At 39.6% G+C, this 17,748-nt stretch overlaps 1 protein-coding gene across 1 annotated transcript in view; it reads left to right on the forward strand.

Annotated features, from left to right (window-relative positions):
- Positions 1-366: 366 nt before the first annotated feature.
- Positions 367-17,748, forward strand: part of ATP13A4 (ATPase 13A4) — a 94,852-nt gene continuing 77,470 nt past the window's right edge. Inside the window, exon 1 of the mRNA XM_087817814.1 lies at positions 367-588. Within this exon, the coding sequence (XP_087673940.1) occupies positions 367-588 (222 nt within the window). The remainder of the gene's footprint in view (positions 589-17,748) is intronic.

A 17,748-nucleotide genomic window follows, 5' to 3' on the forward strand; every position in this document is an offset into this window, starting at 1 on the left:
ACAGCTTACGAATTTAAGTGATACTCTTGATATTTTCAAAGCACTGTGAGATTTTTTTGGTCAAAGAAAGGAGAACATATCTGGAGACATTGCATTAAGTGGGAACTGGAAATTTATGGCCATTGCTGTGTGAATTATTCATAATAAATGACTAAAGAATGAATCTAACAATAAATGATAACCAACGTTGAAACCTACAGGGTTCTCAGGCTCACAGAAAACATAAAGCACAGGGATTTGGCCTTCAAAAGATTTGTTGATTTGGTGATGTGTCCAGAGGAGATTCATTCTGGGGTGCCAGTTTCAAAGCTCTGTGGCTACTTCAAAGCTTTGTGAAGAATAGCCAGAGTGAGACCAGCTACCTAAATGGCTTACAGCTATTTGGATGCACCTCATGTAAACCCTGGTGAGTTGCCTGAAAACCACAGCCTGGAAAGAGTTGAAAGGCAGCTCAGAACACTGTCTTCTCAACTCTGTCCTCAGCCTAAGGCTACTCTGATGAACAATGCGCACAACTATGCCCTAGATGCCCCCTCAGGAAAAGAACAGCGAGGAGGCCCAAATACACATTATGCTTTCCAGAGAATTGTATGTCTCCAGGTCAGGACATTTTCTGATTTTAATTGTTGCACACAGTTCCCTGGCTGAGACTGCAATCATCTTAGAAATTTTTAGAACCTATTAGTTTCTTGAGGGAACCATGGCTAGAGGACTTTGAAACCCTGGTACTCAAGTCCAGAGAAGATGATACTGTGAGGAAAGATCAATGTTTTGAGGTCAGTTCAAAGACAAAAATATCCAAGAATTAAGTTTGGGTGGATGACTGGTTACATCTATTTGCTTTTTAATGGAAAAGTAAGTTAATTTTTATGGCACACATTTACTTACAACTTTGCTCTCCTTCAACTTGTAATTGCCAAATATAATAAGGATCTTTTGATCAGAGGCCAAGCCACCCTGTGTGGGTTTTATTTTGGGCAAATTCCAAGAGATAATCTTTTACTTCTCATCTTCTCTGACCACCCAAATGTGGTCTGCTTGCTCTTGCCTGAATCTATTACAAACTTTCTCTGTCAGGGACATGTCTTCATGCTGGTGCCTGGCCATCAGATTTCTGCCCATCCATCAGAACCCACCTCAAGTCTGACATCCTTCATTAAGCCATCTGGGAGCCTCTGGGTCACTTTTTTTTTTTAATATGTCTTTATTGATTTCAGAGAGAGGAAGGAAGAGGGAGAGAGAGATAGAAATATCAATGATGAGAGAGTCATTGATCAGCTGCCTCCTGCACGCCCCCAATTGGAGATGGAGCCCGCAACCCGGGCATGTGCCCTGACTGGGAATCGAACCTTGATCTCCCAGATCCTAGGTCAGTGCTCAACTGCTGAGCCATGCCCTGCCAGGTCCCTGGGTCACTCTTAATTACTTCCTTGTTTGGAATAGATTTGAATGCATATTACAGCTATTTTCATTAGGTTTCACAGCAGAGTCATGTGTCTTTCTCCCCCAGCTGATTGAGTTATTGTTGGCAGGGTCTATCTTATTTTATGTCTATATCTTGCATAACATTGAAGTTACTTAATATGTTTCTGATAAGGTAAATTGAAGATTTTTGTGCAAATTATTACAAGACTTTTTATCTTTTTCTCTGACTCAATTATCCAATTATATCCAATTATCCAAATATCAATTAAGGTGTTAGTTCCAATTTTACAAAAGGAAGAGCTGAGAAATTGTATAATTTGTCCAAATCTGGAAGCTAAGAAGTAGCAAAAGCAGATCTTGGACCTAGGCCAGTTGACTCCAAGGCTCCTGCTCAAACTCCAATAGTATGCTGCCTTAGGCCTTTTTAAAAACATATGTATTTTTATTGTTTTTTAGAGAGAGTGGAAGGGAGAGGGTTTTTGCTTCTGTTCTTCATTCAGCGTCAATGGATTTTTTTCTGGCATCCTGGGAGATTTCCTGCTTAGAAGCAATGGATCTTTGTCAATTTAGTCATGCTGGTTTTATCCTCAAACTTCACATGGGGCCTTCTGATAACTTTAGGATTACATATCCCTAAGTACTATGCTAGTGGAAAAAATAATTTGCTTTTCTTTCAAAAGTCTCAGCAAAATACTCATTTTTCCTCATTGGATCATCTCCCCTTTTCAAACTTATTAATGTTTGAATACCTTGTTCCTGGTCACATGCTCACTCCTGGAGTTGGGGTCAGAGTCAACTCTACATGAAACACATCAGCTGAGGATGGTGAAGAGGGGTCTGACATGAAAATTGGGTATTGGATACTATTACCTGGAGTGAGATAAATGGTAATTGGGTGGTCTAAACAAAAAACACAAATAAATAAACAGAATTAAATCTGATACTTAATAAATAATAGTTTAACTGAACTGAAACAACTATGCTTAACGTGGTCATGTTCCCCAGGTGATTTTCTTGGCAAGAAAGAATATAAAATATAGAGCTTTCCTGCTGGCATTTTAGATATCTGTGAAGAGGCAGATTTATTTTATTTATTTTCTGATTTAAAAAGTGAAACATGTTTAATGATTAAAATGTGTACAATATAGAAGTAAAAGAAGAATCACAATGATGCCATCGCCCAAGGCAAATACCGTTAGTATTTTATTTGATACATTTATCTTCCAGTCTTTTTTGTTTGTGCCTCACCATTTTTCAATTAAATTTGAAATCATACTGCATATTTTCATGTCGTTTCTCTTCACTTAATACTATTTCATATATATATTCCCCATGTTATTAAAATACTTCAAAAACATAACTTTAATGGCTATATAATATCCTTTAATGATTACCCTATTCTTATATACATAGTTTGCTTTCTATTTTACTACTAATAATATTGCAGTGAACATCTCTGCATATAACTTGTGTCTGAGTTTTGTATAATATCCTTTAATGATTACCCTATTCTTATATACATAGATTGCTTTCTATTTTACTACTAATAATATTGCAGTGAACATCTCTGCATATAACTTGTGTCTGAGTTTTGTATAAGCTGGAGGGATACATATTTTTTAAGACAGAGACTCTTTCTTAGTGTCCTAAAATCATACCCTTTGGGTGTCTACACATTTGCAAGGCCACAGTGGTTTCCAATACCCCTCTCAGGAGTAGAGATCAGGACTAACGACGAATTTCCATGAAGGGATATGATTTTTGATGTTCAGAAAGATCATGTTTGCTATTCTCCATCCCAGAGAACTATGAAGAGGGAGTGTGTAATAGGAAGTTGTGAAGCTTCTATTTATTTAAAGGCATTTTAGGCAAAAGGCATCATGCACACCCACATGTAAAGGATCAGTTCAAACCACAGAAGATTCATGGTGCAGAGGCGAATGGGGCTCTAGCAACAGACTAGGTGGGGGGCTTCAGATTTCAATTCATAAAAATTTCCTATGTAGCTCTCCCCTTGCTATTTCTACCTAGAAAGAATAAATAAAAGCTAGAATTCCTATTACCTAGGTATCAAGTTCTATCCCCTGTGGTCACAGTTACAGTATCTGTTCTTTAATAAAGGCCTGATTATGGGGACATTCAACATTATGGATATAAAAACCCAACCCTCTTCCTTCTGAATTTTTACACAAGATCCTAGAGCAGTAAAAAATTATTTTTAAGTTTTAACATCATTGAAATAATGGCTTACAGAGTGTTCCTGTATAAATAATGTGGCAATTGAAAATAGCAAAATTAATATGTGAATAAAAGTGGAATATTTCATTTCCCCAAGGAAGATATACTTTTCCAATCAATTTTTAATGGCTTTAAAAAAAATCAACTATTTACTGTTATATCTTTAGTACTTAGAAAAATGCCTCACATATAGTAAGTACACACTATATATTTTTAGAGTACACAAATAAATGAGTGATGGATGAATGTAGCTAGTTATAATTACATTCCAAACTTACATGAAATAGTATACAAGTCTAATGGTAAATATGGATTGGAATGTAGAGATATAGGCGATGGATTTACTACACTTCATTTCACCTACTCCATAGAATCACTGCATCTCAGGCAAGGAGCTTCTCCAAGGCTTATCTGACTTTCTCCTGACCCTTAGGTCACCCGTCTGGCCTTTCCTTAAATGCCCTTAGAGAAGAAAACTTACCATAAGATCAATTATTTATAAGATAGAACTGACTATTTAAAGATTTCTTCCTTGTGTTGAACTTAAATATGGTTCCATTAACTTGAATGTATTAGTCTTACTTCTTTTGTCTTTTGGGGCCACCTGTCAAAAAACAGGCTTCCATTTCTACAACTCAGGCATTTAAAAGTTGTTCTTGTATGTCCCCCATCCCCACGCCTCCAGGCATGTCTTCTCCAATCTAAGCACACTCAGGTTTTTCAACCACTTTTTACATGGCATAGTTCTTGGAAATTTACCTCAGAAAGTCTTAGAAAGATATCTCCTATGATAGTTTAAAGAAGCCACCTTCTCTTGGTGTGATTCTCTCTTTGAAAGCCACCGGGACTCTGGGACAAGGGGCATCTACCAGGAGGAATGTGAAGGACAGATACTGTTTACTGTGCTACTAAGGTTGCTGATGATAAGGAGACCAAATCTGTCTGTTCAGGTCCAAGCAGATATTGATCAGACTGATTCTTGCTTAATAAGAGTAATAATTAACACTTGTTGGCTACTTTCAAGGTCTTATGACCGTTGCTAAGCACTTTCATGTGATTTTTCATTTTCAATTAACAGTGAAGGTAGGTACCATCTATAGCTACAGGTGCAACGCTAAATGTTTCTGTTGTTTCTCTATGGCAGAGGTCTGCAAACTATGAGTTGTGGGTGAAATCTGGCCCACTGATTGTTTTGTTGACAACAGCAAAACATTAAAAATTTTTTTTTTGGCCTATGGATGTCCAATTGCTTCAGCACCATTTGTTGAAAAGGCTATTTTTCTTCATTGAATTCTTTTCGCACATTTGTCAAAAATCAGTTGGGCATATTTATGTAGATCTATTTCTTGGGTTCTAGTCTGTTAATCTATGTTCCAATGCTACCCAGTCTCGATTAAGGTCTCTATAGTTATATAACTTCTTGAAATCAGGTAGACTGGTTGCTCCCACTTTATCTTATTTTTCAAAATTGTTTTAGCTATTATAGTTCTTTTTCTTTTCCATATAAATTTTAGAATAATCTTACATATATCTACAAAAAATCTTACTGAGATTTTGATAGAAATTATAGTAAATCCATAAGTCAATTTGGGGAGAAATAAAATCTTTACTATGTTGACTTTTCTAAACCATGAACATGGCATGTCTCTCCATTTAGTTATATCTTCTTTGACTTCTTTCATCAGCATTTTGTAGTTTTCAACATACAAGTTCTGTAAGTGTTTTGTTAGATTTATACCCAAATATTTCATTTTTTGTGATTGTAAAAGTCTTGTATTTTTAATTTGGCATCCACATGTTCATTACTGGTACAGCGTATAGAAATACAATTGATCTTTGTATGTTTATTTTGCATCTTGTGACCACGATGAATCACTTACTAGTTTTAAAAGGTTTTTGTGATAGATTCTTTGGGATTTTCTTTAGAGAAATCATGTCATATGCAAATAGAAACAGTTTTATTTCCATGTGCTGTTTCTTTCTGTCTTGCTACAACTTCAGTGCTATATTGAATTAGAGCAGTGAGAATGGACATTCTTGTTTTGTTCCTGATCTTAAGGGAAAATGTAGTCTTTGTTCTGAAGTCTATCTATCTGATATTGATATAGCCTCTCTGATTTCCTTGACTAATATTTGCCTAATACATCTTTTTCCATCTCAAATTCCAACCTGCCTAACAGAAAATATAGCTAATAATATTGTAATAACTATATATGGTGCCATTTGGGTACTGGAAATTTCAGGGGGAACACTTTGTAAAATATATGACTGTCTAACCGCTATTGTGCACACCTGAAACTAATACAAAATAATATTGAATGTCAACTGTAATTGAAAAAGATATTACTATTTTTTGGCTGCTTTCAAGGCCTTTTCCTTTGTCTTTAGTTTTTCAAATTTGATTATTATATTTATTTCTGTGGATTTCTTTAGGTTTGTTCTGTGTAGGATTTGCTCAAATCCTTGAATTTTCAGGAGAATGTCTTTTGCCAAAATTTGAAAACTTCAGCTACCGAGTATTTTTTCAGTCATGCCCTCTTTCTCTTCTCCTTCCAGAATTCCAATGACATGATCTTTTCTTATAGTTTCACAGGCTCTGTTCAATATTTTTTGACTATTTTCTCTCTGTAATTCAGATCAGGCAATTTTTATTGTTCTAGTTTTCATTTCTCTAATTCTTTCCTGTCCCTTCATTCTACTATTCAGTCCATCAACTGAGTTTTTAAAACAATAATTGTTATTACTCATTTTTAAAATTTCCATTTGGTTCTACTTTATATTTCTTATTTCTTTCTTGAAATATCCCATAATTTTATTTGTTTTGAATGTGGTTATAACTGCTTAGAGCATTTTTATAATGGCTGCTTTAGAATCCTTATCAGATAATTCTTACATCTCTCTTATCTTGGTGTTAGCATCTATCGATTGTGCTTTTTCACTCAGTTTAAGATCTTCTTGTGCTTGGTGAGACTATTTAAAAGTTAAAACCTGGACACTTTAAGTATTATGTAATTAGGAATTATTATAAAACTCTGGATTTTATTTAAAACTGATGTCTTAGTTGGCTTCTGTTGACAATGCTCCAGTAGAGTAAGAGTAGGGCACTACAAAAATCCAGGTTGACTCAACCTCCAATGTCACTTGAAGTCGGGGAAGCTCCTCATTATTGTTTGTTGAGGTGGGGTGTCTCAACTTTCTATTATACCTCAATCAAACCTCTAAGGTTTGGAGGATTGGGAGTGCCTCACTACTCCCCACGTGGTCTCCACCGATGCCTTGCGATGGGGTCTCCTTATTGCTAGGTGGTAGTAAAAAGTCTTAACTCTCCACTAGACTTATTCTGACAACACCCAGCATGGTTACTACTGGTTGGGAGTGCAGATCAGGCTCCACATGGTTTCCACTGACACCACCAGGGGAAGGGTGCTTATTGCTACTTGGCGAAGATGAAAGTCCTAGATCCCTACTTAGACTTCTGGGACATCATCCTTGCAGTAGGTTGAGGTGCCTCTTTACAATATGATGAGGAAAGCAGTCTACACTCCTCACTTGACCTTTGCTGGTACAGGTGGGGTGGAACCACGTTTCTGTGTGTGTGTGTGTGAACTTTGGACCTTTTCCTGGTCTTTTGGCAAGACAGATCAGGCTTTTATTTTGTGTGTGTGTGTGTTTTGTCTGCTCCTGTTTTCAGGTTGTTAGTTTATTCTGCTTCAAGCCATAGATGAGGCAAAAATGACAACAACAACAACAAAACCCCACAAACAAAATACCCCAAGCCAGGGGACTCACTACTGTGTCTCTAGGTCCTTGGTTCCCAAGTTCCCTAGCCAATTTACCTTTTCTTCACCATTCAGAGTCTTCTTACATTTTCTTCTATATACTATCTGGGGAATTTAGTTGAACTTATTGGGAAGAATAAGAGAAAGTAAGTTTACTCCATGTTTCTAGAAGTGAAAGTTTCATTTATTTCTAAAAATAGTATTACTTTGTATTTTAAAATACATTCTAGTTTATAAAGTTTTGAAAGCATAAATAAATATCAGCCCTGGTTCTGTCATTGCTATCATTTGATGTATTTTCTGTTAGCTTTTCCTTCCCTGTAAACTTCCTTTCTTTCCTCACTTCTTGAGTACTTAGGATGTGTGAGCCCCTGTGCTAGGTTTAGGTATATAAGGAAAAGTCCTAGGGCTCAATACCTGGTTGAGAGTAGAGTTCAGGGGGCTAGTGCGTTGACAGCAATATATGCAAGGTGCTCTGATAACAGCCAATTCTTTGATGACTTCCGTAAAAACGTGCCAATAGAAAAGAATTGAGATGGGTGAATAAGGGTTTTACCAAAACCTAGATAAGGCAAAGGATGTTCTAAATCAAGGAGGCATGATGTACAAAGGTACTGAGATGTAAAGGAACAAAGCACATTCCATTTGGAGAACTGAATGTAGCTTGGCAAAGCTGGTGCGCAGGGTGGATGTATGTGTGACGGAGTGGGGTGGATAAAACAGAGTGGAGGCGGAAAAGATAGTGTGAGAAGATGAATAAGAATTTGTAATGCCATTCTAAAGGGATTTATGGTTCTGAGTAGGTGGCCAACCATTCTGGTTTGCCTGGACTTTCTGGGCATTAGCACTGACAGCCTACATCTTAAAAAACCCCTCAGTCTTGGACAAACCAGAATGGTTGGTCACTCTATAAGGAATTGAAATCCTTTTATAAAGGCAACTGTGTAGCAGTGTGGACAACAGTGTAGACAGAGGTGACCTGAAGACAGTGGCTCCTGCAGTGATTTTAGAAAGAATACAGGTTGAACTAAGAGGGCAATAGTATCAGAGGTGTGCCAGAGGAGACCAATTTGAGAAATACTGAGACACAATCCAGAGACCTTTTACCCTACCTTGTATCTACCTCCTGCCCTTTTACAATCTTTCTCCCTGCCTTCCCCAGCCCTCCATGCAATCATTGATTTCTCTTCCTTTACAATATATTAGCTCATATTTTTCATAATTTTATAGGCATCATGAATGTATACTCTTTTAAAAACTACTGGTTTCCTTCATGCCGCACAGTTGTTTTGAGATTTAACAATAATGCTTATGTGAATAGCTAATTCTTTTTACTGCTGAGTAGGACTGTGTTCTATGAATAACCACTTTACTTATCCATTGATCTGTCTATGGTTTGGGTTATTCCCAGGTTTGGCTTATTACAAATAAAGCTCCTATGAATATTTCTAAAATCAAAAAGAAAAGACCTTGAACTAATTAGATGTTGAGAGAAGAGGAGAATGCTTTTCATCTACTACCATTATGTGAAAAAGATTTCAGGCCTTCTCAACATGAGAGATTGGTAAGACAGTGATTTTCAAAATAATTTTTATTTACACAGGCCCTTGTTTAGACATAACTTGTAATGAAAGATAAATATACTTGTGTTGATTTCTTGTTGCTTTAACAGATAAAAATGGACTTGTTCAGATGGAAAAGGAAGTATTTGTGCATGGGCATGCTTGTGGTGAGTGGGAGTGAGCTCTAACTCAATGCCTGGCACATGGTGTAATAATTAATAAGGCTCTCTGAAAATGGAACAGATTTCCCCAGGAGGTAGAGCTTGCTTCACTGGAGATATGGGAGGAGTTTAAATGCTGTAAAAGAAATGCAGGACCAGATAATCTCTGACCCTTCTTTCCCTTAGAGTTCATGATAACATACTCCTCCCTCTTTTGCTTTCTAAAATCCTATGGTAAGGGAATAAATACAAATAATACTTGGGGATACAATTTATTGCCAAATAAATTTGCCATTGATCAAAGAGTAGAAGTGTGACTTTGGAAGGAGATCATTGCTTTTCCCATGCTTTCTCTCTACGTGATCCTATTTGAGAATTCTCTTAAAATCTGTTTTCTTCTCTGCAAAATGATGCTTGACTGGGTGTTTGTTGAGCTCCACCAGATGTTTACAGTCTATGGTAGTCATTTTTGGCCTCTCTGTTTACCAGTCTAATACTATTCTGATCTACTTCCTTAGATTGGAATCCCTATAATATCATCCGAGACATTCGTTCACTCAGAAAATATTTTTGAGTCTACTATGTGCCAGAAACTGTTCTACTGTGTGCCAGGTTTACAGCAAGGGACAAGACAGACCTACTTACATTCTAGTAACAGTTCCTAAAAAAAATAAACAAATAAGAAAAATATCAGGTAGTGATTTAAGGTAGAATGATGTGCTAGAGAGACTGGGCAGCTACTCTATATTGTGTGGTTAGGGAAGCTGATCTGAAAAAGGAGGGACCAGACATGCCAGGGTGTCACTGAGGGTGTATCGATCCGCCTTTAGTCTAATTGCCCTCATAATAACAGCTTATATTTGAATAACACTTTCACCACTGTTATCCTACTTCATTACCATAAGAGTTTTGTGAGGTAGGCATTAGCATTCCTTTTTGTTGTTGTTGTTCTCACCTGAGAATATTTTTCTTTTCTTTTTTTTTCTCAAGAATGGAAGAGGGAGAGAGAGAGAGGAACATCAATGTCAGAGAAACACGTCGATTGGTTGTCTCCCGCACATGCCCTGACAAGGGCTAGGGATCAAACCTGTGTATTCTTATTTTTTAAGTGGGATAGTAACTTCCAGATGATAAATTAATAAGTGGCAGAATCAGGTCTTGAATGCAGGTGTTTCATCTTTAAATGCAGCCTTTCTCTCGCTCTGCCCTATCTTAGGTCTTTATTCTGAGAGTAAGTCAGTGCAGTGAGTAAGCTCCCAGGCAGGATGGTCATCCCAGATACTGACCTGTCTGTGCTCTGTCTTACATTTCTCAAATGTCACAAGCAAAAAAGTTTAATTTCAGCATCACATGAGAACCTAGAAAATGCCTCTGGCCAAAGGTTGCCAGATCACAAGATTAAAATGTTACCCGTGGAAACCACCGTCTGGTTGCTGGGTGGAGTTCCCCTTGCCCAAACCCTCTCACTCTGCAGTTTGAAGCTTGTGAAAACCTGTTTAAGGGAACCCAAGAACTTGTTTCGACAGCAAATTGTTTAGTTCAAGCATAAGCAATCAGCCCAAGTTCAAGTACTGCCCCCCGTGACACCTGCCAGATGACAACATCCGAGAGCTGAGGAGGGAGTGTCTTCATGAGAGGCAGCCTTCTTGGGCGGAAGGGGTTGAGTAAGAAGGACTCAGCTCTGTTACCCACCTGCAGGGTGACTCCGGGTGCCTTCCTTACTTCCTTGAACCTCGCCTTCCTTATTTCTCACCCCCGGCTGATATTACCTTCCTTATGGGGTTGTGAGGATTGAAGCAGAATATGAAAAATATGTATGGTGAGTGGGACATAATAAGAAGTTATTATTTATGTGACCTGTGCGTTTTCATGAGCTTTAGCTAAGTGGAAAATTATCCACAGGGCGGGGTGCTACCTCGCCTGCCTTGGAGGGGTGGATAGGACAGGTTGCTTTTCTGTCAGCCAACCCATGTGACAAGGAGGAGTTTCCTCATCTCAGGCTGGCAACCTCCTGAGCTAAGAAAAGGAAACTCTGATCAGTCAAAGGACACAGATGTCCCCAGCCCTTCTGTCCCCCAGTCAGAATGGCCAGAGGCAGCGGCCCCTCTGCTCCTAATTTCACCTGAGGACACCACCTTTAGGAAAGCCATGTGGGGTCCACCTGCTGGTTGTAGAGGGGTACAGGAGGTGCAATTTTTAAGGGTTCCACAGACTCCTTTGGCCAATAGCTAGCTGGAGTAGAGTACTTGTTGGAGAGTCCCAGAGTGCCACCCAAAGGTGCATTATATGGCCATACCTGGCTGGGTTCATTGTAACACAATGGTACACAGACCTGTAATACCTTAAGCTGACGTTTGTCCTTAAATACACTCCATGTTTTCAGATTGTGCACCTTTGCTGAAGTCTCGTTCCTCCATCTGGCCTACCCTCTCTCCTACCCTCCTTTTGCGACTATGGAAATTCTAACAGTTCCTTCCAAGTTCACCTCAGGTAGCAATTCTCCTGAAAAGTTTTCTCCCATCATCTCAGTAGTATATTTTCATCATTTGAACCTAATAACATTTCCCCTCAGAAAACATATGACACGATGTGTTCTGCTCTGAATGATACTTATTTTTCAATTCATCATCTTTCCTGTCAGACCCTTGAGGGTGGGAAATTCATCTCCAGCAGACCTGCTTTCCCCGTGGCCTCAGACACAGTAGGTGATTTGAATTAAATGGAAGCAAAGACACCTTGAAGGCTTTATGTCAGGAATGTAGCACCTAAAGTTTTCTATGATGAGTTCCTTGGTTCTGGGACCAGACACCTGACACAAGAGCCATTTCACTGTTTCCCATAAAGACTGTGTGAGGTAATGCTATGGCAAGAGACCTGGGACTCAATGACCAGAGAAGTGGCATTTCAAAGCCAGGAATGAGAGAAAAGTGAAATTCCAAAGCCAGGAGTTAAATTGAGTTAAATGACATTCTAGCAGTTGGTCCTCGACAGAGAATGGTGGCCAGGCCACTTGACTTCTAAACATCCCCTCAAGGCTCACTCTTGCCACCGCTCAACAGTTATCAACATTGTTCATGGAAAATGGGACACAGCTGTTATGCAGTCATTGTTGGAGAGTATTTCTTTTTTTAAAAAAATGATTTCTTTTTTTTAAAATATATCTTTATTGATTTCAGAGAGAGGAAGGGAGAGGGAGAGAGAGAGAAACATCAATGATGAGAGAGTCATTGATCGGCTGCCTTCCTTCCCTCTTATCTCTACTAGGGTCACTCATTTATTTATTCACTCATTCAGTGAGTATTTTCTGAGTGCCAGCTACAACTACATGTAGATAATGTACTAGGTGCTGGGTAAACAGCATCGGAGGAAACAAGCTTGAATAAATCTGTAACTCACAGAACCGAAAGTCTTTTTGTTAGGGGCAGAAAAGAAGAATAGTTAAGAAAGCAAGCAAAAAATACTAATTGCAAATTGTGAAAATGATAAAAAAGTATTTGTAAAGGGTGTAAAAGATCGGGGCTTATAATCAAAATATAGGAGATGGACTGAAAACTCCCTGCGCAGGAAACATTTAAAGGAGAACTCAAGGAAGGGCTCTGAGAGTTCAAGGAAATGCTGAGTCCTTGTGGCTGCAGGAGAGTGAGATGGGTCCACTCTGGTCTGGGAGGGAGGCAGGTGCAGACAACTGGGAACTTTTCTTTCTTTCTTAGCACTTCAGTTCCCTCAGCTGCAAAATGAGTTGCTGTGATCACTACTGACCTTAGCGGTCATTTGGCATTAAGTGTGAATCCTTTTTTACTATAGATCTCGTATCAAAATGTTCTAGTTCTCTCTCGGTGCTGAGAATGACACCCTGGGCACTCGGACCTAGACGCCTACTAAGGTTAGGTGGGGGAAACTCAAATGCCTATAGCTAGCTTATCAAACACAGCACTATTTTTGACCAGATAATTTTTTGTTGTGAAGGTTGGGGGGCAGCTGTCCTCTGCATTGTAGGATATTTAGCAGTATTCTTGGTCTCTACCCATCAGATGTGAGTGGCACCTCTAACCCAGTTGAGAGTGACCAAAAATGTCCCCAGCCATTGCCAAATATCCCCTCAGGGGCAAAACTACCCTCAATTTGGTTGTAAACCACTGGCCTATAATAGGGTGAGGGGGTAACTTCAATGAGCAGACCCCGCATGAGCTGAGAAACGGAATCTGACATATGGCCTCAGTGTTGGGAGGGAAAAAAGCATGGCAGGGCCATGGGAAAAGGGGGAACACTCACTCATTTAAAGGGAAGCATCTCTTACTTGCTCTGGCTGGTTCTTTCTTCCTTTTTTCCTAAGGCTTCAGTGCTCACAGTTAGATTGTTTGTCTTCTTGGTCCATGACACATTGTCATTGTTTACCTGTGCTGTGTTGCGTTCATTTAGTTAGTTAATTAGATCTTTATAATATTGTGATGGCCCAAACACCTTAACAACAACCTATTTTGACAATGTAGCCCCTCATTTCCTCACCTTGCTTTGGTACAGGTAAGCATTATCCTGCCTCATGTGTTCATTTTCCCCTTGCTTTCCTCTCTATGGAGTTTTCCTTACCTAAGTGTATCCTGAAAATATATTTTAAATTTTAGCTGTTTTTAACCTTATGAAAAGGTTTTCAGTTTTCTCACTGACTTGTTTCACTTACTCTTTATTGTATTACTAAGAGTCACACATACTGCAAGTTGCTGCAGTTGGTTGGTTTGCAGTGCTGTTCAAGATCCGCCCGTGTGAACACACCTCAGGCTCCCTCTCACTGGGTACTGGATGGTGTTGGGTTAGTTCCTGGGGGATTATGCACATGCCTGGTGCTCTTTAGATGATTCTTACAGTGCAAGGATGTAGGTACAGTGTGGTCACAATTTGTGATGTATCTTACTTCATTTTTTAAATTTTTATTGGAGAGAGTAAGAGAGAGACATCCATTTGTTCCGCTTTTTTATGCATTCATTGGTTGATTCTTGTATGTGCCCCGGCAAGGGGTCAAACCCGAAACCTTGGCATCTCAGGACAATCCTCTAACCAACTGAACTACCCAGCCAGGGCTTATGATTTCTTATTTACTTTAAAGAAAAGGCAGGCATCAGAATTTTTATATGAAAATAACTGGAGGACCAATTTAAAATTTTATGAAATACTTCACAGGCCATCAATAAATCTGTGTAGGTCATAATTTAAACCTCCAGTTTAAGGTTTCTGGATAACGTCACTCGCTTTTAAAGTCTGCCCACCTGGCCCGAGGAGCCAGTTAACTGACAGGACCTTAGAAAGTCATCCTTTATCAGGAAAGGGTGTGAAACAAGAAGCTACTGAGGCAGGAATTTGAATGGGGCTTGGGGTTGGGATAAATAGTGAGGTGGATTATAATGCATGGAAATTATGGTAAAACTTTTTCTCCACACCCAAAACAAGAGAAAAGAGATTATCTTTCAGGAGGTGAACTTTAAAAAATGAATTATTTAAACTTTCAAATATTTAATGAAGCCAGTAGAGGAACGCAGAATTGTTTTAAAGAGAACAAATGACTCCCAGACCAACAGGATTTGATTGTAATTTGATAGAGTAAGTTAATATGTTTAAAGGAGGCGTGTTACTCAGGCTGGAGATGGTCAGAGATGACTCCAGAGCCCATTTTGAACACCATGCTTGCTCATGGCTCCATGGCCGACAGTCACAACTGTGGCGATGGTGCCATTAGGGAGAAAACAGACTCTCAGTGCCTACCCATATGTTTATCCAGTTGGTGGACAGTTGTGTACATACATCTCACTCTCTCATTACACTTCATCTCTGACCTGGTTAACCTGAGTCTTCCCTCCTGGCAGGCCATGGGGTAACAAGGCTGAGAGTGCTCTCGGGCCCCCGCGAGCCCCAGGTGACACCACCCGGTGAAGCCTCTTGGACTCAGCCCTGCCCTGCTCTTGCTGTCCCCCTCCACCCTCACCTGCATTTCCCTGAGCCCGTCCCTCCATAACTTCACATTTACTAGGTGCTTACTGTCGGCCCTAAGTTAAGCACGGAGTCTAAACTCTGAAGATCAGCCTTCGTTCGGCCTCAGGGACCCTCTAGGGCAGGGTCCTCCCTAGACTCTGGGAACCCCCTGAACCTCGGTGGAGTTTATGTGTGCGCATCTCTATGTATTTTTCTGGGGAGAGTCTATAGATGCTTTAGGGGTTCTGTCGGCTTTGGCAACTATTTGGTAACAAAGTTTAGACCATTGCTTTGGGGAGCACAGCTTGGCTTCTTGATTGCAGGGGCTCTGCAGGGGAGAAGGCTTGTACACCTGGAAGGCAAAGTTGGGGCCCTTAAAGACACAAAAGATTAGATGCCCAGGGGCAGAGGGAGGAGAAGAGTCTGTGGGTGAGGTGCACAAAGAAAGGGACAGTGTATTATTTCATGATGCACATAGACTGCCATGAGTGGGATATTCTGTTGATATTTTCCCAATATTCTATTTTTGGCTGATTGCTTCTTTTTTTGTGGGAGGTAAGAGTGAGTGGAGAGCGGAGTAGCTGGGATGTTTCCCTCAAACATATTCAGGGACATGGAAGGTCTTGCTCCATAATGTAGGATGTAAATTGCTATGGGTGGTAATAAACAGCACCATGCTAATTTTTGCAATATTAAACCTAGTATCTATAATGGTCCCTGCAATGCAATTCACTTTAAGTTAGTCCAATTCAATTTATTTCAACAAACAGTAATTGAACACTCCTTATCCACACTATTCCAGCTTTTCTGTTGAAATTTGGCAGTGGATTGTGGTCATGAGCTACTAACTGGTGTTGTAATCTCCACAGGACTGGGAGCTGGCAAACTTTTAGGGTAATACCCTGGTATAACTAGGGGAGTATTCACCGGGCTTGCCTGGGACACTTCTGGTCTACCCCTGTTGTCCCAGTGTTATTAATAGGACCGAATTTAGATGACAATTTTTATAGTCACCCCTCTATTTAATCTTTTTATTGCTCTAACCTTATCTAATCTCATCTACTTATGTGTCTCTCTTCCCATTAAACTAATAAGCTTCTTGAGGTTAGAGACATGGTCTCATTCATCACTGTGTCTAACACATGCCCATTATTTGGGGGACACTTAACAAACATTTAAGTTGAACTGAAATTTAGGACAGAATGAAAAAGAGCCTTAGAGTAAAAAGGGCCAGCTCACGGTATCTTCCATGTGCTGCAAAGGTCTAGACTGGAAGCTCAGTTTTGAGTTATGGATGAGCTTTATTTAATCTTTTTTTTTTTTTTACACTACACGTGTTAAGTGCTTGGTAAAGTGTTTTACTTGCTCTGTTACCATTAGCTGGTATCCTTGTTACCAAATAGTTGCTAATAATAATTGTTACATATAATAACTTTAAACTTTGTAGTTTTTCTCAGCTAGGAAATGAGGATAATCATTCCTGCTTACTTAATTTTGATAATGAACATGAAGACACTTTGGAAACTACAGAAGGCTCTCCTTGCATGGTCTGTACAAGAATGCATGGTGACAGGGAGGCTGTGCCATAGAACGGGCATAGCGCAGGCAGGTTAGATGGGGCTCAACGGCAATATAAGGAAGCTCTTAAATGTAATATTTAAAAAGATGATAAATTGGCTCAGTTGAATGGTAGAAGTTGATTTATTTTAAAGTGTCAGAACAGCCCCGCCAGGCGTGGCTCAGCGGTTGAGCGTCTGCCTAGGATCCAGGCGATCGCAGTTCGATTCCCGGTCAGGGCACAGGCTCGGGTTGCGGGCTCGATCAATGACTCTCTCATCATTGATGTTTCTATCTCCCTCTCCCCCTCTCCCTTCCTCTCTCTGAAATCAATAAAGATATATTAAAATAAATAAGTAAATAAATAGAACATAAAAAAGCGCATGGGAGAAGATGGTAGGATGAACTCAGGGCAGGTGTGGAATTTAGGATCGGGACTCCTCCACAGGTTGTGATGGGGGAATGGAGCGGATCCAGGGTTAACGTCTGGAGAGCAGCACTTGAGCTTGGGACAGAAGGGCCCTAATGTCAGGATAGACTTCTTGTTTTGCAAGCTCAGTTAAGAGCTTGTCTTTCTGAATCAATGTGAACATTTATTAAAGGCATACCAAATATGGGCTATACCCACAAAGCCATTTACCACCTGCATGTGTTGCTAGTGAGAGGAAGGAGCCTAATAATTACAGGTGAAAGCAACTCTCAGCCAAAGATCACAGAACCTTTTCTGATAATGTAATCTTGATCAAGGGAGGTAGAGAAGCTGGTGGATTCCAAGTTGCAAGTTCCAGCTCCTGTTATCCTAACAGGTAACTCTAACAAGACCAGAACTGTTCACACTAGGGATTTTTAGATCTAACTGCCAATAAACAAAGGAGTATCATTTCAGATGAGTTTCAGGTCAGTTTCAGGAAATGGCAAACTAATAGTAGTAGTAGCAACAGCAGTAGCAGTAAATGCTTACACAGAGTTTACACATATTAACTAATTTAAGCTTTATAGCAATCCCGTGAGGTACTATCACCACTCCTATTTTATGGGTGACAAACTGAGGAATAAAGGGTTAAA

The sequence above is a fragment of the Miniopterus natalensis genome, chromosome 6 (assembly GCF_054644295.1).
Source record: "Miniopterus natalensis isolate mMinNat1 chromosome 6, mMinNat1.hap1, whole genome shotgun sequence".
NCBI classification, from domain to species: Eukaryota; Metazoa; Chordata; class Mammalia; order Chiroptera; family Miniopteridae; genus Miniopterus; species Miniopterus natalensis.